Below are 24,759 nucleotides of genomic sequence, written 5' to 3'. Positions count from 1 at the left end.
ATTTATAAACATATTGAGCCATCTGTTTGATAATGTCGAAAAGGAGTATTTACCCTGCAATGTAAGGTGTGGCTGTTTTGAAGAAAAAGTACAAAATACTAAGATTTAAAGATTGCAGACCAATCTAATATACAAGGAAGAGATGAAAAAAACAATTCAGAGAAGAAATCCCGGTTTCATTTAGTCTACATACTGTACATCCCTGATCTTACATTATATAAGTTGAATAGGAAATTGATCTTGTGAGATTGTTTGATTCAACCTGTTGTTTTCTTTTTTTTATGGAGATTTCATAAGCAAACCACAAGTCAGCTCTGTGTGAATTGATTAGAGATTTTATTATATAATATCAACTTAATTTACCTGGTCTTGATTCCAAATATTCCACTTCTCTTTAGTATGTACAATCTTATGTTTATCACAGATCCATTCATCAGTTGTCAATGCTGCCTCTTCAGTGACATGGCATTCTAACCTGGAGCATGCATATTCTATGTGGAAGGGTAGTTTTTGGCTGCTAGAGGAGACTGTGGACTTATAGAACTCAGAGATTCTCTCTAATGTTGTAAACAGACATTCCTTGATACCAGTGGCAATATCTGGTACAATCAGTCCAATGGAGGTTTCATGGACTATGTAGAGCAATATCTTGTTACCTTCAACACAGACAACAATAGTATGTGCTTTATCGAATGATAAACCAACGAATCCTGAAAACAGGAGTTGTTTTCCTTCATATGTCTTCACGGTCCACATACTTAGACATGCGCTAATGAGACGATTTGGTAAGGCTGGTGGTATTATTGTTCCTTTGAATACAAATGCTAGACTAATGGCTTTCTCTGGTGTGCATTCGTGGGTCATGAATCTTGTGTCATTTCTCTGAATGAGCATACAGGGAACAAAGAAGTTTTCCACTGGTAACCGACTTCCCGTATTAGTATCATATCTTCGCTGCTCTGACAGAATATCAAGGTGGATGAGCATATCAAATATGAACTCTTTGTAGGGTGATAGTTTCTTGAAGTGCTTTTGCTCCCAAATAAGATACAGATCTTTTCTTTGTACTATTCCACTTTCTGACATCCTTTCAAAAGTATTTCGTATGAGACCTTTCTTCGGCCAAAAGGCAATATCTGTTAAGTGAAAATTATAAAGTGATATTTGAAAATAGTATTAAAAGTATCTTACAATAACAAAAATAGCCTATAACACAAAACGGTAAAATGAATCGTTTCAGATAACTATAATTCCTTGGCCTTTATAAAGACTTAACTAACGATTTCGGAAAAATGTGACTTATTTGAAGATCTTGTCTTGCTGATCATGTCAGGTTATTACATTTTCATCTTTTTTTAGCTGAATAGGGAAAAAATGTAAAACAAAAGACTAGTAGCATTCGTAATTAAAGGTCAATAACTTCTATCAGAAGTTGCCTGACAGTGTTGCTGCTAACAGACAGCTTATTAACTGATCTTAACCTTTTGATAATGCATGGCCCTGTCAGATTTTCTGCATTTTATTATATTCATGACAATAAACAAACATTTGCATTTCACCCCTATGTTCTATCTTCCATATTGAATGATTGAGAAGGTCATTATACCTGTATTAAACTAGATACCCTTATAATGACTATGAAGTTTGGTTAGGCTTTGCTGAGAAGTTTCATAGTCGAAAATGTTTTGTAAAAGTTAAATGATGACGATTGAATATGAAGAAAACAAACAACAGAACAGTGTGAAAACGGGAGACAAAAATCTACTAAACAGATCTACCAATCAGTACAACAGAACAGTGTGAAAACGGGAGACAAAAAACTGCTAAACAGATCTACGAATTAGTACAACAGAACAGTGCGAAAACGGGAGACAAAAATCTATTAAACAGATCTACGAATAAGTACAACAGACGTGTGTGAAAACGGGGGACAAAAAACTACAAACAGATCAACGAATTAGTACAACAGAACAGTGTGAAAACAGGGGACAAAAATCTACAGATCTACGAATTAGTACAACACAACAGTGTAAAAACGGGACTCAAAAATCTACCTAATAGATCTACGAATTAGTACAACAGAACAGTGTGTAAACGGGAGACAAAAATCTACTAAACAGATCTACGAATTAGTAAACATAACAGTGTGAAAACGGGAGACAAAAATCTACTAAACAGATCTACGAATTAGTACAACAGAACAGTGTGAAAACGGGAGACAAAAATCTACTAAACAGATCTACGAATCAGTACAACAGAACAGTGTGAAAACGGGAGACAAAAAACTGCTAAACAGATCTACGAATTAGTACAACAGAACAGTGTGAAAACGGGAGACAAAAATCTACTAAACAGATCTACGAATAAGTACAACAGAACAGTGTGAAAACGGGAGACAAAAAATTACTAAACAGATCTACGAATTAGTACAACAGAACAGTGTGAAAACGGGAGACAAAAATCTACAGGTCTACGAATTACTACAACAAAACAATGTGAAAACGGGATGCAAAAATCTACTAAACAGATCTACGAATTAGTACAACAGAACAGTGTAAAAACGGGAGACAAAAATCAACTAAACAGATCTACGAATTAGTACAACAGAACAGTGTAAAAACGGGAGACAAAAATCTAGTAAACAGATCTACGAATTAGTAAACATAACAGTGTGAAAACGGGAGACAAAAAATCTACTAAACAGATCTACGAAATAGTACATTAGAACACTTTAAAAGATTTCTAATTTGAATTTCGTTGATGTTCGGTAATTTAGTTATTTAACATTTTAGTTTATGAAAGTAATTTATCAATGATATTTGATTTAAGTGTTCTGTTCTAATTTACAAATTGTGTGGTTCATTTTATGAGAAATTGTATTTTGAATATTTTTAAAGACATTGATTTAAAAGTTAGGAGTCAACTTAACCGGATATTTTTTTCTAAATCGGAGTCGACTAGTCATAGCTCATATTCTAAAATGTTGAGTACTTAGCAGAGACATAGGAAATATATCAACGTTCATGTATTTGGTTTGACTGTAGCGAGGGTACGAATCTATGTCCGCGCCACATATTACCATAAGACAAACAATTAATTAAGGCGATCCAATAGTGTGTAGATTGTTTTTTAACGTAGCTATCATAATAAGTTTCCGAGACAGGACTAGCATAAAGTTATTGTTGGTCTTATATTGAAGATCTGCTATATTGCAATATGCAGTGTTTACTTACTTTTACTAAAACTAATTATTTTTTATATAGAAAAAAGGAAAACAAATTGTTCTATGAGAGTTCTGGAAGTAGGCAGATCTTAACGTTCTGATCATGTTTGCCCTTCTTATATTTTCCCTATCTACAGTATAATACTTCAAGATATTGACACCATTTACACATTTATTATTTATGATAAATATTTAGACATGTTAGCTACTGTACATTGATTTACTGACAGGAATGAAAAAAAAACCCACCCTCACATACTTTAGAAGAGATACCCTACTGACCATTTATTTAAAATTTGATTGCAACTGTTTGTATAGTTTCATAGAAGAATATCTTTGACATCAAGTAGTGGCAATTGCCAGGTGAACGTGTTTTAATTTTCTTTTTTTCTTTTTCTGTGATTGTGGGAAAAAGTGTTAATTTTAGGCATTTCAGTCATAAAAAAACTTTCCTTGATTAGATGATTTCTGAGTTTAAGTACGATAATTGTTTTAACAAGTTGTATGACTGTAAGTATTTATCTTTTATAGTTAATATGGAATTGTTTGGACATATATTTGGCGTCGGACGATATAAAGATTCAGAGATTATTGACATGTACTATGGGCATCGGGCAGTGTTTGATGACCACGGAGTATACATGTTGATATTATATAAGATAGTACCTGTAACAAACGATCTCATAACTTCGACCAGAAGTAGCGGACTTATGATCACATAACCTCTCAACTGTGGGGTATCAAAATAGATCATCTTTCCAAGTGAGTGCTGGAAGTGAAGGAAATCACTGAGCTCTTCCTTTGACAAGACGGACACCTTGCTGATGGCATTTAATTCTTCAACTTCCAACAATGACAATATTTGATTCCCGTTTGCTACCAGGTTAGCAATCTCTAGTTCAAGAGGAACAGAGGCATTGGGCATTGACTCTCCCCAACATGGATGTTGAAAGGTAAGATCTGTGATTGCTTTCTTTAGGACATTGATCTCCGGATCTGTGTTGTCTGTGGCATTGACAAATATTTTGTTGTTGATAACCAGATGTGCTCGTCCTTCGTGGTCTTTGAATAACTCTTCTACTCCGCTATATAACTCTGTACGCCGTGTTTCAATATCCTCCTTTAAAGAAAGTACATGAGAGTGATCAGATTTCATGGTGAAGAACCATCTATGCAATACTTAAGTTCATGTAAAAGGAATTTACCACTATACCATTAATCTAAAAAAAGTTCTGAAGAACAATCATTGATGAGGACAGGAAAATTGAAAGCAAGCCGTTTACTGATTATAACTTAATTAAATCATTAAAGGGTCATAACTCATGATTGCCAAACTTATAAATATCTAATGGAATAACATTATATTGAGATTGATATAGATATAGTTGAACTATTTCATATAGTATTAGAAAAAAGGCCAATATATCAGATAACTTTGTTCCCTTACCTTTGGTACTCTGTCTTTATGAGTTGCAACAAATAAAATCTTAGGAATTCCTGTATATACTGCTTTACAATAAGTAAGGATACAGTTGACCCAGTGTTGTAAAAATACTGAAAATGAAACATATGAAAATTATGTGAAAATGTGCTTTCCCTGGTCATCTCTAACACAGACATATATTGTTTTTAGACGTGTCGTCCCTGAGAGTATCACCAGTCCAGTAGTCAAGACAGGAATATCAATGATATTGATATGGTCATTTTTATAAATTCTCTGTTACGAAACTCCAAATGTTTCGAAACAACTAAGGATGATCATATCCCAGGAATAAATTACCTTAGCATTGTTTGGAACAACGTTTTTGAATTTTAGGTCCTCAATGCTCTTCAACTTTGTACTTGTTTGACTTTATAATTATTTCGATCTGAGCGTCACTGATGAGTCTTAACGAGTAAATGAAATGCGTATCTGGCTTATTAAATTATAATCCTGGTACCTTTCATAACTATTTATGCTGTTTTCAGTTTGCCATATCAAGCATTAAGTTGATTAATCTAGCAAGTAGTTAGATTAACAATAAAACATCGTTAATTGTTTCAATATGAATTTGAACCCAGCTTTATAAAAAACGCGAACATGTCTAAGGTCATCATCAATAAACAAGAGGCTGTCACAACGACAGCAAACTGGATTTATTAACATTTATTTGTGTCCTGGCAATATAACAAGAACCATTACTGATGAATGGTGAAAGTGAAAATCGTCAATATCAAGTTTGACCTCCATTTTGTCATCAGTATCAACATATTAAAATTTGAAAAGCTTAGATTGAATGATTCATGAGTAAATGCAACAACGTGAATGGAAACGCCATTTTACAATATTTGAAGAACCATAACTCCTAAACGGTAAAAGTCAAAATCGTCATTTTATTGAACTTGACCTCTATTTTGTCATCAATAACAACATATACAAATTTTAAAAGCTTTGGTTGAATAGTTCATGAGAAAATGCACGGACACGACTAAAAACACCATTTTTCAATCTTTCAAGAACCATAACTCCTGAACGGTCAAAGTCAAAATCGTCATTATTGAACTTGACCTCTTTTTTGTCATCAGTAACAACATATTAAAATTAGGGAAGCTTTGGTAGAACAGTTCATGCGTAAATGCACGGACACGACTGGAAACTCCATTTTTCAATCTTTCAAGAACCATAACTCCTGAACGGTAAACGCCATTATTGAACTTGACCTTCATTTAGTTGTCAGTAACAACATATTAAAATTTTAAAATCTTTGGTTGAACGGTTCATGAGTTAATGCACGGACAACATTTGATTGCCAGACCGCACGACCGCCCGCCCGCCCGACCGCCTCACATCCCCAATTCAATAACCGACATTTTTGTCACAAAAATCTGGTTAAAGACTGCATTGCAGAATTAAACCTGTTATTTTACCTTGATTCCGAGGTTTGTAACATACAGGTCTAAGATAATTACCAATTAAAGACTGCTTTGACTAAAAATCTGTTATTTTACCGTGATTCTGAGGTTTGTCAGGTACAGGTCTAAGGTCAACATCAATGAAAGACATATATCGTTATTCAGACGTTTCGTCTCCGAGGGTATCACCAGCCTAGTAGTCAACACTTTGGTGTTGACATGAATATCAATGATATGGTCATTTTTATAAATTTTCTGTAACAAAACTCTAAATGTTGCAAAAACAAAGAATTTTCTTATTTGTGGAATAGATTAGCGTAGCCGTATTTGGCACAACTTTTTTGAATTTTGGGTCCTCAATGCTCTTCAACTTTCTACTTATTGATCTTAGCGTCACTAATGAGTCTTATGTAGACGAAACAGGCGCCTGGCTTATTAAATTATAATCCTGGTACCTTTAATAACTATTTATACTGTTTTCAGTTTACCATATCAAGCATTAAATATAAATTAATGAGAGAATGAAGAAATGACAGAATGACAACATGACAAAATAAGTGAATGATGGAGAAGGGTAAAGCTATATGGCCCAACAACTTTGTAACGGGTCATAAAAGGGACAAAGCAGTCAATTTTCAATGACCCTAATGATTATGATAAAAATACTATGGTGAAGGAATATTTTCAACATGCTATTTATACAAAATGATTACAAGTGGTGCATTTTGACTAGTGCGATTATTTGTTTTTACTGTTGCATATATTATAACCTGACATTTTGACATTAAGAGGCAAAGTTTGTAGGTTTAGTTTATTTTTTAATGGCTGAGTAAAACAATTCCGGTAAATAGTCTAACTCATGAAAAGGAATGGGATTGTAGTTACAACGTAAAGACCATATCCGATATCCTTTGTGAAACGGATATTCCATAATGGTCAACCAACTCGTGATGGTATCTGTAAAATTTACATAGGGATGATTTTTACTTCACCATTTGGAACTCTATGTTTGATAGCTTCATTGCGACTTTCAACCCTCTATCAAGAAAATCATGATAGGAAATGCAAGCACGGGAATATCATATCAATTGGGAGATATATACACCGTATGCAGGTACTGCTGGAATGCTGCTACTTGGAAATGAAAAGTTCACAATTGGAAAGCTGAAATCATCTCTTTTGTCGGGTAAAGTTTTGTTTTCAATGGACCCTCCTTGCCAATATATAGATGTAGGTCACAAGATAATATGCGCAGTCATACCTTGGGCTTTTATGTTACATAGTAGTGATAATAGTGAAAAATAAAATTGACGGTACTAATTTTCTTGCACCAGATGCGCATTTCGACAATACATGTCTCTTCAGTGATGCTCGTGGCCAACATATTTGAAATCCAAAGCTTATATAAAAGATGAAGAGCTTTAATCTAAAAGGTCCAAAAAGTATAGCCAAATCCGTGAAAGGAATCAGAGCTTTGCATGAGGGAGATTCATTCCTTCATTTATAATAATTTCTAATATTTTGCAACAGGAAATTTTAATAACACAAAAAATCCGTTTTTCAAGCCAGTACCGAAGTACTGGCTACTGGGCTGGTGATACCCTCGGGGACTAATAGTCCACCAGCAGAGGCATCGACCCAGTGGTAGTAATAAAATTGACGGTACTAATTTTTTTGCACCAGATGCGCATTTCGACAATACATGTCTCTTCAGTGATGCTCGTGGCCAACATATTTGAAATCCAAAGCTTATATAAAAGATGAAGAGCTATAATCCAAAAGGTCCAAAAAGTATAGCCAAATCCGTGAAAGGAATCAGAGCTTTGCATGAGGGAGATTCATTCCTTAATTTATAATAATTTCTAATATTTTGTAACAGGAAATTTTAATAACACAAAAAATCCGTTTTTCATGCCAGTACCGAAGTACTGGTGAAGTAGTAATAAAGTGTGTTCTAGGTTTATCACTTGATAGAAAACCTTCCGTCAGCCAGCATGTTTTATCATTGATGCCTACCCTTCATTATACCCCTGTATTTCGAGCATTAATTTAGAGCAATACAAAAATAGTTCATGTTTTAGGGGTTTATAATTAGTCTTGAAAGTTTTATGTTTTTAATCAATGATTTTTCACTTGTCTCGTCGAACATTTTATATGATGATTCTACGTGTCCGACTTCATCTCCACTTGTCCCATACAATCGGAAAAAAAACTACTGTTTAGTAAAAAATGTGATTTTGATCATTAACATTGTCATTTACATGTTCTCCTTATGTAGTGCATCCAACTTTTTGGACTTTGGACTCTAAAAACTAGAGGCTCTAAAGAGCCTGTGTCGCTCACCTTGGTCTATGTGAATAAGACACAAAGGAAGCAGATGGATTCATGACAAAATTGTGTTTTGGTGATGGTGATGTGTGTGTACATCTTACTTTACTGAACATTCTTGCTGCTTACAATTATCTCTATCTATAATGAACTTGGCCCAGTAGTTTCAGTGGAAAATGTAAGTAAAAATTTACAAATTTTATGAAAATTGTTAAAAATTGACTATAAAGGACAATAACTCCTTAGGGGGTCAATTGACCATTTCAGTCAAGTTGACTTATTTGTAAATCTTACTTTGCTGTTTACAGTTTATCTCTATCTATAATAATATTCAAGATTATAACCCAAAACAGTAAAGTTTCCTTAAAATTACCAATTTAGGGGCAGCAACCCAACAACGGGCTGTCCGATTCATCTGACAATTTCAGGACAGATAGATCTTGACCTGATAAACTATTTTACTCCCTGTCAGATTTGCTATTAATGCTTTGGTTTTTGAGTTATAAGCCAAAAACTGCATTTTACCCCTATCTTCTATTTTTAGCCGTGGCGGCCATCTTGGTTGGTTGACCGGGTCACGCCACACATTTTTTAAACTTGATACCCCAATGATGATTGTGGCCAAGTTTGGATTAATTTGGCCCAGTAGTTTCAGAGGAGAAGATTTTTGTAAAAGATTACTTAGATTTATGAACTAGAAGGTCCAAGGACCCTGTGTCGCTCACCTGATATTTTTATTTACAATTGATGCATGATAAATGCAACTGTTGTACTGTCGTTTAGTTTCAGAGATATAATACTAGAAAGTGCGTTTGAAACCTATGTTTTATTTCAGCCATGTGGGCAGGCAGGGTCATCATACACAGTGGTACCTGGATATCCTAGTGGTGATTTAAACCAAGTTTGTTTAAATTTAACAGTTGTTTCAGGGGAGAATTTTGTAAAATTTATCTAACGAGAAATGCAAAGTCATGAAAAAGTTGTGAAGTTGTTTTGTTGTTGCGCACCCCCCCTCCAGCTCCCCCTTTGCCAAAAAAAACCAAAAAGGTAATACAAAATTATCATATAAGGGCAATCTATCCTATTAATGATTTCTGCAAAATTCAGTTGATTGTGCAAGGGTTGTATAGCCATCTGAGGTCGTTAAAAACTCTCTTTTGTTGTTGCAGATGGATCTTGACCTGATAAACAATTTTACCACATGTCAGATTTGCTCTAAATGCTTTGGTTTTTGTGTGATAAGCCAAAAACTGCATTTTACCCTTATGTTCTATTTTTAACCATGGCGGCCATCTTGGTTGGTTGGCCAGGTCACCGGACACAGTTTTTAAACTAGATACCCAAATGATGATTGTGGCCAAGTTTGGTTTAATTTGGCCCATTAGTTTCAAAGAAGATTTTTGTAAAAGATAACTAAGATTTACGAAAAATGGTTAAAAATTGACTATAAAGGGCAATAACTCCTAAAGGGGTCAACAGACCATTTTGGTTCTGTTGACTTATTTGTAGATCTTACTTTGCTGAACATTTTTGCTGTATACAGTTTATCTCTATCTATAATAATATTCAAGATAATAACCAAAAACTGCAAAATTTCCTTAAAATTACCAATTCAGGGGCAGCAACCTATCAACGGGTTGTCCAATTCATTTAAAAATTTCAGGGCAGATAGATCTTGACCTGATAAACAATTTTACTCCATGTCAGATTTGCTCTAAATGCTTTGGTTTTTGAGTGATAAGCCAAAAACTGCATTTTACACCTATGTTCTATTTTTAGCCATGGCGGCCATCTTGGTTGGTTGGCCGGGTCACCGGACACAATTTTAAACTAGATACCCCAATGATGATTGTGGCTAAGTTTGGTTTAATTTGGCCAAGTAGTTTCAGAGGAGAAGATTTTTGTAAAAGATAACTAAGATTTACGAAAAATGGTTAAAAATTGACTATAAAGAGCAATAACTCCTTCGGGCCAGGTGAGCTAAACAAGAATTATCCATCCATCGGATCTTTACATGTTAAGTCCGTGAAAGATGTAAGATGGGTTTTAGAATGATTTTAAATTCAACAATACTGATAAATAATAGGCACTTAACTGAATGATATTTTCTGATTTATCTCGATATCATATGCAAGTGTCTCAAATAGGACTGTATAAAGACATTTATGTAGACGGAAGTAAAACTTCTGAATATGTCAATCATGTAATGAACACTTTTACTGTATTACCTGCTGGAGTTGGTATCATATGCTGCCCAGGAAAACACAATACATCAGGAACCTGTTCATGTAATCCTTTGCTTCCATCAAATACAACCAGAAACAAAGCTCTGTAAGTCATGAAGGTCTGGTGTGTTGTATAATAGACATACTGTCCACCAAAGTCCCAGAAGATGAGTCTTCCAACTTTCATTTTGTATTTTCCACTTTTAAGGACTTTTTCCATTTGCTTTCTGATTTCATCTTTTGTCATCTTTGCTTTCATTTTCTGTTTCAGCTGATATCTTGATAGAGGTACAACGGAGGACGACTGAGGTGATAACGTCAGGGATGCTGGAGTTTGGTTGGAGATATTACTTGATGTGTTTGATGGGAGAGGCCATGACACAGCTTGTGACTGCTGTAGAACACCTGGAGTATCCATGTCATCATCTTTACTTCTAGAAGGATTAATATCTGATGCTTGTGGTTGGTCTAACTTTTTGTTTGGATTGGGTTCCTCTAATTCTTTTGATGTCATTAATACCTTATTGTATACACCGTCCATTGCATTATAAGTTCCTGTATGAAAAAAAACAACACCACTGTATAGAATTATAAGAAGATAAAAATATATGATAATGCTTATATGATGTGCTAGCCAATTACACTGAGATAAAAATGCAATTGAAAACAAGGGTACATTTTGTACACATTCTTAAATGTTTTGACTGCTTCACTAACCACGAAGGATGATTTGGTGTTGAAACTCTTGAAAATAGGGCTAACACCAAAAATCCATTTAAGAAGCCCAACCCATGCGAAAACGTGTAACACATCTCTGGCTTGTATGTACATACTTATACATATTTCTGATACAAAAATTATAATAAAAAAAACCAATCCCCTCCCACTCCAAAATATAACCATAAAACAACTTGTAAAATTAAAGTATGTAAGGAACATAGAACTATGTGTTCCGCCTGCAGCCTCTGTGTTTATCGAAATATTGTACAAAGTTTAATGAAATTCTGTTATGCGTTTTCAGAGGAGTTGTGGTGGAAATCTGTTGCAGGAGTGTATGTAGGTCAAAATCCTAAGTTAAAAGAGACTTATCTCTCGGAGAAAAAAAATGTAGCATAATTTGCTGTTGATATGCACATCTACATAGTATTATATTACTATTATCTACAAAGTTTTATGAATTTATGTTTTGTGGTTTCATATGAGTTGTGATGACCAGAACAAGAAGGAAAGACGAACTGAAGACCTAAAACAGGTAACAAATTTGAGACCTTTCTATCAGAGACAAAGTGAAGTTCTATAAATAAAGGGGAAATGTGTCCATGGTACATGGAAGGTGACCCCGTTTCCATATAATGTTATAAATGTACATAACTCAAAAACGGTAGAACCGACGCTACACAAATTTGAAATTGATCAGCTTTGTTGTAATAAGTATTTATCAAAAATTATTTATAGTTACTATTTGTAAAGGGGCATACCTTAAGAACGGTATAAATGACACAACTAATCCAACTTGATCATTAATTTATGGTTATAAGCATTGTGCATAGGTTACGTAACATTTTGTTGAGGCAAACTGAAATTAGAGAATGGAAACCAAACAAATCAGGAAATTTTACATTTGTTAAGGGCATAACTGTAAAAAGCAAAAGTGTTGCCATCAACATTCAACCTTGATCTCCATGATCTGTGTTATGTGGTAATAACCATTGTGTGTAAGTTTCATAACATAATGTTGAGACAAACTAAATTAAAAGTACTTTAACTTATGTTGGATATACATCTGAATAACACATAATCTATGGACGGAAGAACACCGCCTAATGCTCCCACCAATGCGACAGGACAAAAACAAAACATTTTGTGTATTTCAATTCTTACTTGGATTTATAAGAACCCATTCTCTTGTCTGGACATCAATACCACATCGACCTTCGAGGAGAGAGATTCCATCTGTAGGATGTCTTCCTTCGGGAATGATGTCCCCAACTAATAGCTTCACCAGAGTCGATTTTCCGACGGCGAACTGGCCAGTTACCATACAGCGCATGTCATACGATTCGTAGGTACCTTCACCCGTTAAACGATTTAAACGATTTAGCATGGTAGACTGTTTTTTCCTCTTCATCATATTGTTGTATTCTGAAAAAAATATGAATATTTTGTACTTAAATTATTTAAAAAACAAACAATGTCAGGGGAAAAAAGGAAATTAGAAATGGGGAATATGTCCATGGAACATAGACAATGCCCTTGCTCATAATTAACGTTAATATAAAGGAACATAACTCAAGAATGGTAAAAGTGACGATTCCCAGATTCCCAATGATGTGAATTTTGGGGTAATAAGATTCATAACATTTGTTTGAGGCAAACTAAAGTGATAGAACTATATAACCAATTTCGTACGTACATACGGACCGACGAACAAACACGACTGTAAAGCTAAAACGTCGGGGTAATATATATAACGTTATATTGCATTACAATGTACAAAAACACAAATGGGTAATACAACTGATCACATCAACATAAATCAATTGTAAATAGAATATTGACAGGCATGACATAAGGTATAAGTTGTCAAATTCCTGTTATCAAATTTGATTTATATCATTATCAAATTTAATTTATATCATTATCAAACGTATATCCCAATTGCAAAAAAAGCCTAAACGAACAATAAATAATACATGGAGTCGTTACACTGTACCAGCATTGTGCCTATATTTTAGACTATATGTCTTAAAATTATCTAACAACCATAAGAAGAATATAAATAGAGACAACAGTAGTATATCGATGTTCAAAGTCATAAATAGATTGAGCGAAAACAAATCCAGGTTACAAACTGAAATCGAGGGAAACATATCAATTATAATAGGAAAACAAAGGGACAACTGAAGTGCAACAAAAACAAACGCCAACAAACATAGAAACGAACAACTACCATATTCCAGTCTTGGTACAATATATTTAAAAGCAACGGTTGGTTGAAAGTAACTATTTATTTGTATACGTCTCTCAATTTGAATGCAATACAATAATACAATAATTATATGTATAAAACAATTATGAAGTCAATGCTTCTTTTAATAACTCTGCAACATTTAAGAAGTTTAACGTGATAAAACATTGCAATTTTTTCAAAAAAAAAAAATATTTCAAAAGGGTATAATTCTTTAAAAATAGGTGATCGGTACTGCTTTTGTAACTTTTCCAAAACATTGGTGATAAAAACTAATAGTATAAGTTTCTTACTAATCTGGCAAGAATTGTACACAATAGAGTGCTTACGATGCAATTATCCAGGCATATAATCGATGTTTCTAAGTAGCATAACTCTTTCATAAATAACTGAACGACCCGGTTTTCTTTCGAATTCTTTCAAGTCTTTACAGCTAGAAATCAATGATATAAGTTTCATACGAATCTGACAGAAACTGTACACGTGAGAGCACTAACGAGGCAATTTTCAAAATAATAAATGTATCAAGGGGGCATAACTATTTTAAAGATAATTGATCGGCACTGTATTCTTTTGAATTCTTCCAAGACATTGCTGATATAAAACATTTTGATATGATCATAACAATCTGACAAGAACAGTATTCGTGACAGAGGGACATACTGACATAACATGGGACAGAATTAAATTGATTCAAGGGGTTTAACTCCTAGAAACAAAATGCTTTGCTGAGCGCAGCCTGATACGACCATAAAGGTGAACACAAAATTAAAGCTTGATACTGTCGGAGGATTGTGATCAAATTTCTATGTTTACCTATTGTGTCTGTTTGTTTTGTTCACGCTTTGTTGTCAATATAAATTTAATGCGACTGACACAAGTGAGAAGTAAAGCTAGCTATAAAACCAGGTTCAATCCACCATTTTCTTACAGAAGTCTGGAATTTGACCCAAAAAACAATTACTCTCAATCTATTGTCAATTTGCATACCTATAATGTATATCCTTATTATTTACCAAATAGTTTATAATGGATGATTTCAGAGGAGGTGAGCTGCAAAAATTCTGCAGTAGTATCTGACTGTAAAAATTATAAATTCAAAGAGGAATAACTATTTGAAAAGTATTGAATTGTATTTTCCTATTGTTATGCACATGCAAATAAGTAACTAAAAGTTTCATAGAATTATTATAATTAAAGTTATGTTGTTGCGTTCAAATTAAGAGGATTTTCGCTGGAAAACTGTAACAGTAGTATACAATGGCTAAATATACGTACATAGGAGCAACTTCTACAACAAATATTGAATAATAGTTTCCTGAAAATATGCATATCTATAAAGTATGTCCGTATTTTCGAAAACGTTTGATGAAATTCTTATAAAATTAAGAATTGAAATAGGGAATATGTGAAAGAGACAACAACCCGACCAAAGAGCAGATAACAGCCGAAGGCCACCTATGGGTCTTCAATGCAGCGAGAAAATTCCGCTACCAGAGGCGTGGATCGGATGGCCCATAAAAAAAAATGTATAATAGTTCAGTGATAACGGACGTCATACTAAAGTCCGAAATATATAAAAGAAACTAAAATTAAAAAGCATACAAGACTAACAAAGGCCAGACGCTCCTGATTTAATTCTGAGGTACGGTTTAGAGTGGTGATAGTACATTGTTGCAGCAGTATATGGTTGCCCAATAGTTTTGTCAAAGGGTCATTTCTTCTTAAAATAAGTTAAATCATTATTTCTGATCTCAATAGTATGACCTTCCTATAAACAAAGTTTCATGAAATTCTGTTTTGCGGTTTAAGAGGCGTTGCAAAGACACGATTATGACTGCTAGACGGCTCAAAAACATTACATTCTATCGCAAATTAGTCTTACCATTATGATTTAAAAAAGAATTATTACAATAATCTACTTGGTTATTCGATTTTGATAAGTAAATACATATTGAATGTTAGTCCTTCATCAATAACATATCTTTACCATGATGTAGCTAAGTGTGATGAAAGTGATGTCACTGCTATATAAAAATAAGGGAATGTGGCAGTCAGTTTTCCCAAATGAATTGTTTTACATATGTCATTTCGGGGATTTTGATAGCTTACTATGCGATATTTGTTTTGTTCATTGTTAAAGGCTGTACGGTGACAATTGTGTTGATATCTACGTCATATTGTCTCTGATGGAGATTATAGGATAATGTTTGAGTTTTCTAAAGCATGTGTGTCGACTACTCTCTCTTTCAAAACTAGATGAAGAACGAATTTGATACAAACACTAATAGTAAGTTGTCAGATATCCAAGTAAATATAAAAGAAATAATAAATATTATTCAGATATTAAATCCAAACAAGGCATCTGGTCCTGATGTGATCTGTCATAAGATTTTAAAGCTGTGTCCAGAAAAGAGGGACGAACGATACCAAAGGGACAGTCAAACTCATAAATCTAAAATAAACAACGCCATGGCTAAAATCGAAAAAGACAAACAGACAAACAATAGTACATATGACACAACATAGAACACTAAAGATAAACAACATGAACAACACGAACCCCAAACTAAGGGTGATCTCCGGTGCTCCGGAAGGGTAAGCAGATCCTGCTCCACATGTTGCACCTGTCGTGTTGCTCATGTGATAACAAATCTGGTAAATAGTCTTATTCGGTAGGTCACATTCATGAAAGGGAAGGGGATTGTCGTTACGACGTAAGGGACATATCCGATATCATTTGTGAAACGGTTATTCCATAACGGTCAACCAACTGGTGATGGCGTCCGTAAAATTTACGAAGGGATGATTTCAACTTCAACATTTGGAACTTATACAATCATTTAAAAGGTAGTAAATTAATTTATGAGTATCAATCAGGCTTTCTCCCTAAAAATTCAACTGCCTATCAACTCTTAGAAATATATAGGGGCATATTAAACTCCTTTGAAAAAAGATATAAATTGTTTTGTATTCTATGACTTCTCTAAAGCTTTCAACAAAGTTTGGCATAGGGGCCTTATATGTAAAATGAAAGCTTATGGTATTGAGGGAAACGTATTGAATTGGTCTCAGAAATATCTACACGACAGAAAACAGAGAGTATTATTACATAACTCTTCTTCTTCCTTCTGTACTGTTTCAGCTGGCGTTCCCCAGGGATCAGTTCTTGGCCGACTTCTCTTTGTATTATATATTAATGATATTGCTGATAAGCTTATTTCACTGTGTCGGCTGTTTGCTGACGACACATAATTCAATTATTCTGGTATCGGAGAACAGATTAAATTTGTTATCGTTCGCGACCTGAAAGAGCTGGATGTTTGGTCTTCTTAATGGCAAATGTCATTTAATTCAGATAAAACCCAAATTATGATTTTTTTTCAAATATTGAGACTCTAGACCTTAGCTTTTCCTTAAATAGTAAAAATATACCTTTAAGTACATCTTGGAGTTAATTTCAGTAGTGACGCAAAATGGAACAATCATAATTATTGAAAGTATACTTACAAGTGATAGAGTTTTCATATTTAAGCTTGAATTAGAGCGTTTTTGATAACTAAATCAGTTAAAATCTTTCACATAAACTAATCGAATCAATAGAAATAGACACTTAAGTGTTTAAAAAAGTGTCCAGCAACTTGTATTAGATGAACCTGAAATTTGAGGCCTTTAAGAAAGAATTAATAAATGATAGTCTTTTATGTAAAATTGAAACGTTTTATTTGTACGGCCCAAGAAAATTTATTATTATCTTAATGCAATTGCGATGTTCCGATTCATCCTTAAACAATGACCTATTTAGAGCTAATATTATAAATATTCCTGCTTGCCATTGTGGGTCCGATATTGAGAATGTCAACCATTACTTCTTCGTTTGTCCAAAATACAAATTATGTAGAAAGATCTTATTCAATAACTTTAACTAGCTATCTGAAAACTTTGTTTTGGATACAAAACTATTAATTTGTGGACACTTGGAACTGGCTACAAAAACTAATAATCATTATTCAATTCATTAAATTCTTTTATAACAAAGACTGTTTTCATTGTTACATTTCGACCTCAGAATAGAACCTCTGAAAGGAACTAGCATACAGTGGTTGCTTCTTATTTATCATAATGTAATGGTATCATTCGGACTCGACTGAGGGATGGGAGAGATATAATATATTTCTTAAACAAGAAAAAAATGCACAACATAGACCACTAGTTTCATTAAGAATACATGTCAGTCTATCTACACAAAGAAATGAGGTAAAAGCATGCATCGTAAATAAATATATGATCTTCTATTCCAAACAGTCATTCAGGTTCACGATTGCATTTTTTTTAAAGCAACTTGCACTATAATTTTTGTCACAAATACAGATAAGAAGCTTCACCATGCGAGCATGCTTCACTCTTATTGTGCGTATTATAATTGTTTCAAAATTAAATACGAATATTTAAACAGCGTTTCATCAGAAGCACACAAAATGGCTCTGTCGAAAAACTGCATAACAATACTCTTAGGCATAAAATAGTTATCAAAGGTACCAGGATTATAAGTATTGCAAAAATATGACTGTAAAAAGTCTAAAATAACAACTAGAAAATACAAAAATCAAAGAGTCTACATCCACTATTCTTACCAGCGTAAATGTTGTAGTCATATGACCCAAGCATACAACATTTAAAAAAAGTGCCTTTTATGTATATATATATATATATATATATAATAATCAAAGTCACAAAACTTTCGCATGACGTGTTTTAATTAAACATTGTTTTATGGTCACTCATTTCAACAATTATACAAAGTTTACAATAAATTAATTAAAACAAACTCAAGCTTTGGTTCAACATGGGATACATTTACTTAAATCTGACAAATTAAATTTTGTTTATCATGTTCATGGAACAACGAATTAGAAAATAAGAAGAAATCGAAGAGAAGCTGCCATTTATCAATCCCAAAAATAATATAAAGTTTTGAAAAGATCAATCCAACCATATTGGAGAATCTTTTTATTTTTTATACTTCATTTTCAAAGGTTTGCAGAAAGTTGTGTACTTTATATGCGACGTCATCAGGCATGGTTGCATTTTTCATGACGTCGCAATAGGAGATTTAGAAGAAATCAAGTAAATTTGACGTCATAATTGAATGTTGACCAATCATTTGCAAAGAATGGTGATTTAACTAGCGAGGAGAACATTTTTTTTCACAATCGATCGGGAAATGAGAAAACAGTGAAAAAAATAGAGAAAGTCCTGTAAATCTGAAACCTCAAATCCATCAAATTTTAAATTGTAAGGAGCTTTCTTTTGTCTGTCACAATGGTGTGTTAAAATAACATGATGATTGATAAAACCAAATTTGATTTTATCATATGAAGTATTTATTGACAGATGGATTGAGACAAACGAACAAACAATGCTGTACCATAATTTGTCTTCGAGGTTAATATAAATATGGGCAAACAATTGCCATTTAAGGGTATTAACTCCTATAAGGAAAGATCTGACGGTTTGTTCTATGTTGACTTAAAATAAAAGATAGTAAAGCTAATAATGTTTTACTATTTCAAGTTCTTTTATATCTATCATAGTTTACATGGTAATAAAACGGTGTAGCATCACTTATTACCCCGAAAACTGAAAAATAAACAATAAATGCCAAGTCAGCTTCAGTCAAATTCTTCTTACACTTATTCATCATAAGGTAGCTACTATTAAGGGCTGATTTTTGTAAAAGTTAACAGTTAAAGATGAAGGACGCGAAGTGATGAGAGAATCTCCCTTAGCCTTTCAGTCATGTTAGTTAACAATGTTTACAGGAAAGTGCTTAGGTTGCATGAACTATATAACGTATTGTTTTCATTTTTACAGCACTGGGTCGATACCTCTTCAGTTGGACTATCAGTCCCCGTGGCAAGGATATCATTTGGTCAGGAGTCAGTATTCCGGTACTGACAAGATTTATAACATACTTTCTAAAATGTTCTGTTTATAAATTTTGAGATTGTAAGAAACTAAAAAACTCCCTCAGGCAAAGTTGACCTCAGATGGATTTCGCTATTTTTAGGTCCTTTCTTACAAGTTATATAGCTCTTCAAAAGATTTCCAATATAATTATCTGAGTGTTCCTGATGAAGGTAAATCCATAAAAAACGTTTATGACGCATGACATTTATATATAATGTGTTGTTTTCGTTTTCTAAAGCACTTTTGGTGGACTATAAGTCCCCGAGAATATTATTAGGCCAGTAGTCAGTACTTCACTTCAGCACTGTTATGATTATAACAAACCTTCCTAAAATTGTCCGATAATAATTTTTGAAATTGTTAGAAACTTTAGTTTCAACTCCCTTAAGCAGAGTTGACCTTAAATGGATTTGGCTATTTTTAAGGTCCTATTATGATAATATACCTTGGATTTAAAATTCTGCTATGAGCATTCCTGTGGAAGGTTTATCCAGAAAATTGCTTTTGACACATGAAATGTATAGCGTGTTGTTTACATTTTTTACAATAGATATTTAACAGCTCTTAATTGTACATAGCTTTAGCAAATGGTCTTTAAAGTAGGACAACTGTATAGGTTTCTTATAACTTCAATCTTTTGTGTGATTTAAATAATGAAACTTTCTTAAAATTGATAAAAGATCAATTAAATTGATGGAAACATTCAAAGCATATCAAGTTAACTTAGCCCTTGAGATTTTATTTCCTGATGCAGGAGAACCTTATTTCCAAGTTTCATATCATTCTATTTAGTTTTACCATGTTACACATAATTAAAGAATTAATAACAAGAATGTGTCCCCAGTACACGAATGCCCCACTCGCACTATCATTTTCTATGTTCAGTGGACCGTGAAATTGGGGTAAACCCTCTAATTTGGCATTAAAATGTAAAAGATCATATCATAGGGAACATGTATACTAAGTTTGAAGTCGATTGGACTTCAACTTCATCAAAAACTACCTCGACCAAAAACTTTAACCTGAAGCGGGACAGACGGACGAACGGACGAACGAACGAACAGACGGACGGACGCACAGACCAGAAAACATAATGAACCTCTACTATCGTAGGTGGGGCATAAAAATACTTTCAAGAACTCCTTTAAGGAATCAACTGTTAGTCCATGAGAAATTTTAAACATCAAAATTGTTCAGCAAACTAAGATTTATCATTAAATCTGGACTAGATAATGTCTAATAATGTTTGAAGTTTCTATATATTTATTATAATTATGAAGATAATAGGCAAATATGAAAAAAAAAATCGTCAGTGAAGGGCAATCACTTCAATAAGGAGTGGACTAACGATTTCCATCATCTTAACTTATTTATAGTAGTTTTATCAATAACACATCGAAATATAAAAAAAAATACTGTTTAAAATTTTGCTGCAGAAACTGTTTTATGATCATAGACAGAAGTCCAGTTCAAGTTTCATAAATTTCCCTGAAGGTATGACAAATTTATCAAAAGGGGCATTAACTACGAGATATACAAAAAAAAAATGATATTCTTGGTCAATCATTAATGAAAGTGAAATTTTGTCAAAATAAGCTAAGAAACATCACTGAAGAATTAATGCTTGCAAGTGAATAATTCAACATCATTGGATCCGTATTCATGTGACCTTAACCCCTTAGCTAGAGATGGGTTTCGCAGGACTTAGGCGTACGCAATTATCAAAAGGAAAAAAATGTGAACATTGAAATCAAACAAGGGTAGACCATTTGACTGACTGGTTTAATCCTCAAAAACTCACTATAATACAGATAAAATTATGATTAACATATATTTTAACCTATACCATGAAATCAAACAGACTGAGTCAAATCCAATTGCTATCTACTTATATCTATATCTTTGTTTATATGAGTTTATATTTACCGTCCACAGTCTTCGGAGGTCACGGCTAGGACCATTGCTAAGTAGATTGGGTCTAGAGTTAAATGCACAAAATGCTACATATTATCGAACCCATGCCTTTTAATTTGTTTATTTTAGACTTTTTATAATTTAAATATACGTTTTAGTATGTTATGAATCAAATATGAAAATTTGGGTCAAATCAGTGAACATGAATAACCAATGAAGACTGATAAAAGTGCATATTTTTCTGGTCTTTTTTTGCAGTGTTTTCGGGGGTTTATTAGTCAGTAAAAGTTAATATTGATGTTAAAATACCTCCTCACAGTTTCCTGTTGCTCAAATTATGAAAATCGAGTAGGAAGAGACAACTTAACATTTTTTCTTAAGGTAACAAACAGAAATTGAGGGAACTCTATGAACTCCAAACGAAGCAAGACCTGGTGCGTCGATGTGGTAGGCATCTCCTGCTATGCATACATCACATCTAGTATAAAACATTAGAAAATAGGACTCAATCAATAAATAACAGATCAGAGGACTATATATTTACAAAAGAATGTCGCTACCAAATAAAAACACAGGCACATCGTAAACAAGTCAACCAATGATGACTGTAAAACTACGGTAGTGTTAATTTCAGTCTTTTGTTCTCCGATTGCTGTGTTAGAGCAGTTATTGGCAACAATCTTAACAAAGATGTATAAACATGATAAAATTGAGGAACTTTTTTGAGTATTACATGACAGCTTCTAATGTATCTGAGGGAGAACAGACAAGGACATTACTGTTATATTTCAATGGTCAGAAAGCAAAGGATGTTTTTGAAACATTGTACAATACAGGAGATCAGTTTGAAGAAGTCATTATAAAACTTCGACCAATATTACATTTCAAAGAATATGTAAGTCTGTAGAAAGGCACATGTTTAGTAAATGTAAATAAAGATTGAAAAAATAATCAAATGAAGTCTATATATTGCACGAGCATAACATATTTACGGTAATAATTTCACTTTTCTCTCGTTTACATTCTGTTGAATTTTTTTAATTGGCCAAACTTATCAGTGAAAGAAATTTAATGTGGACATCCGTATCTGGTGCAGAAAAATTAGTACAAAAGATGTTTAAACAGATGCAGTGCAAGATCTGCCATAAACACTTAATTCTTAAATTAACGAAAAGGTATAGCATAAATACAACTCATTTCAGGATTTCTGATTTGGGACAGCACAAGCATATACAAAATGTATGGAAGTTTTAAGTGTATTGATATCTCAACCATCAACCTTCTTTTATTCACGATTAGAAGTTTAACAAAGCAGACATACAAAAACGTAATAGCAATACTAGTACAGGAAAACACTTTGTTCTTAAATAACGGTATAATAGATAAGAATACTGGCAGATCATAACTAGACTTACCTTCTGGAGTCTCTAACATGACAGTCTACAAAAGAATAAACAATCTGATATCACATAACAAGTCATAAACTTGGTGTGTCCACGGTTAAATGTTAAGCTATTTAGATGAGAAAATCAACAGTCTGATATCAAGCAATCAATAATCGAAATACAAATATATCAGCAACCAAAAACCACCGGTTAAGTACAGGCTTTAAACTTGGAACAAGCACATACAGAATGTGGTGGTTAAACAGGTTTGTGATTGCTCACTCACCCTAAACTTGAGACAATGGTGCAACAACACAACACAATAACTAACATGAAAATCAGTTCGAAATGAAGTAAAAACAAGACAAAAAAGACAGAAGTCAAAAAGAAAAAAAACTAATCGGAAATTACACTTTATTGATTAATTTTGAAACACTTTGGATTTACCATCATCATAAACGCTTAAACCTGACTATTTAAAAAGGTAGAACTAGGTTAAGGGAAATAACTCTTAAAATCATCAGAACGTTTGTGTCAGTCATTTTCATAAATATGTTCTAAGCTTCTTGGATACATAGATTATTTCCAATCTGTTTCAGGTAAATGCTTAACATTCGTTGACGAAACTTGACTTTTACAAACGCATAACTGATTTAAAGAGTTATCTACCTGATCAAAGGTCTACCTCCTTAAGCTAAAAAACATTATAAGACCAAAACATGTTAATTATATATGCTATAAGATCAAAAGGGACATAAAACAGTCAAATGTATCTAAACTTAACTTAATCCACCATTTCTGTACATATATAAAAATAGAAATGTGGAATGTGTCAAAAGTTTGTTAACAGTCATTTCTGTATACTCATAGTCCACCAGGAGTGATATTGACCCAGTGCTAGTAAAGATACACAGTTGAGACAGATATATGTCTCATTTGTAGGCTATATCAAACACAAATACCTTGACATGTAAAATATATAAACATTGTCACTGAACGATGACTGTGGGTATAGGGTCGATATATATATATGTTGTGTCAAGTTATCATTTTGTACAAATTATAATTTGTACAAAAATATTGTACAAATTATAATTTGTATTTTGACTTTGTAAAAATTGTAATTTGTACAAAAAGTGCTTGTACAAATTACAATTTGTACAAAAATGGACAAAAAATCACTTATAACTTGTACAATAATTTATCATATGGATTTTGGTGAAAAAAGCTTTGATACACATTATTGAATTGCTATTAAATGACCACATAGTACACCAAAGTTACAAATTTCAAAAGTAGTTTTTTATCATTCGTTTGAGAAGGTGATCTAGTGATTTATGGAATCAGGTATTGCAAACCATCTTTTGACTCTCAAATCCATGATGACCTGTTTTACAGGCATGTTAACTGCTTCACAGAGCGAACGTTGAAAATAAGGAACCGTTGCTGTAAATAAACATTTGTATTTCACTGCTTCAGTTAGACTTTTAGACAAATAAATATCCAGAAAGAAAGCAAGATTACCCCCCCCCCCCCACCATTTGGTTAGAAATATAACTATGCTAAAGTTAGGAATATGTCAGTTGTTTTCTGTCGTTTTTTTATCAATTTTTTTTTTCAACAAGGATCTTTGTTTTATAAATATCTATGACTGTGCATCAAACTTAACGGAAATCAGTTGAGACAATCTAAACTTTAAAACCAACATAAAACTTATGCAGAACAGACAGACGGACTTTTATTTTATAAGAAAGCTAGTTGTAGTATTATAAAATCATCTGACCCAATGACATTGAACCATCAATCTTTTCACAAAATAAAGTGAAGCGGAATAAGTCATGTAACTCCAATTTT

The 24,759-nt window shown here is 33.1% G+C and overlaps 1 protein-coding gene across 1 annotated transcript in view; it reads right to left on the bottom strand.

The window, feature by feature from the left end:
• LOC139483499 (uncharacterized) overlaps positions 1 to 24,759 on the bottom strand; it is a 66,023-nt gene that overhangs the window by 22,329 nt on the left and 18,935 nt on the right. The window contains exons 4-9 of the mRNA XM_071267520.1: positions 22,936 to 22,960; positions 12,550 to 12,810; positions 10,672 to 11,223; positions 4,671 to 4,777; positions 3,890 to 4,343; positions 364 to 1,136 (exon numbers count right to left, since the gene is read on the bottom strand). Of these exons, the coding sequence (XP_071123621.1) occupies positions 364 to 1,136; positions 3,890 to 4,343; positions 4,671 to 4,777; positions 10,672 to 11,223; positions 12,550 to 12,810; positions 22,936 to 22,960 (2,172 nt within the window). The remainder of the gene's footprint in view (positions 1 to 363; positions 1,137 to 3,889; positions 4,344 to 4,670; positions 4,778 to 10,671; positions 11,224 to 12,549; positions 12,811 to 22,935; positions 22,961 to 24,759) is intronic.

The sequence above is a fragment of the Mytilus edulis genome, chromosome 7, assembly GCF_963676685.1.
Source record: "Mytilus edulis chromosome 7, xbMytEdul2.2, whole genome shotgun sequence".
In the NCBI taxonomy this organism is placed as follows: Eukaryota; Metazoa; Mollusca; class Bivalvia; order Mytilida; family Mytilidae; genus Mytilus; species Mytilus edulis.
This window is presented reverse-complemented; position numbering and strand designations above follow the sequence as displayed.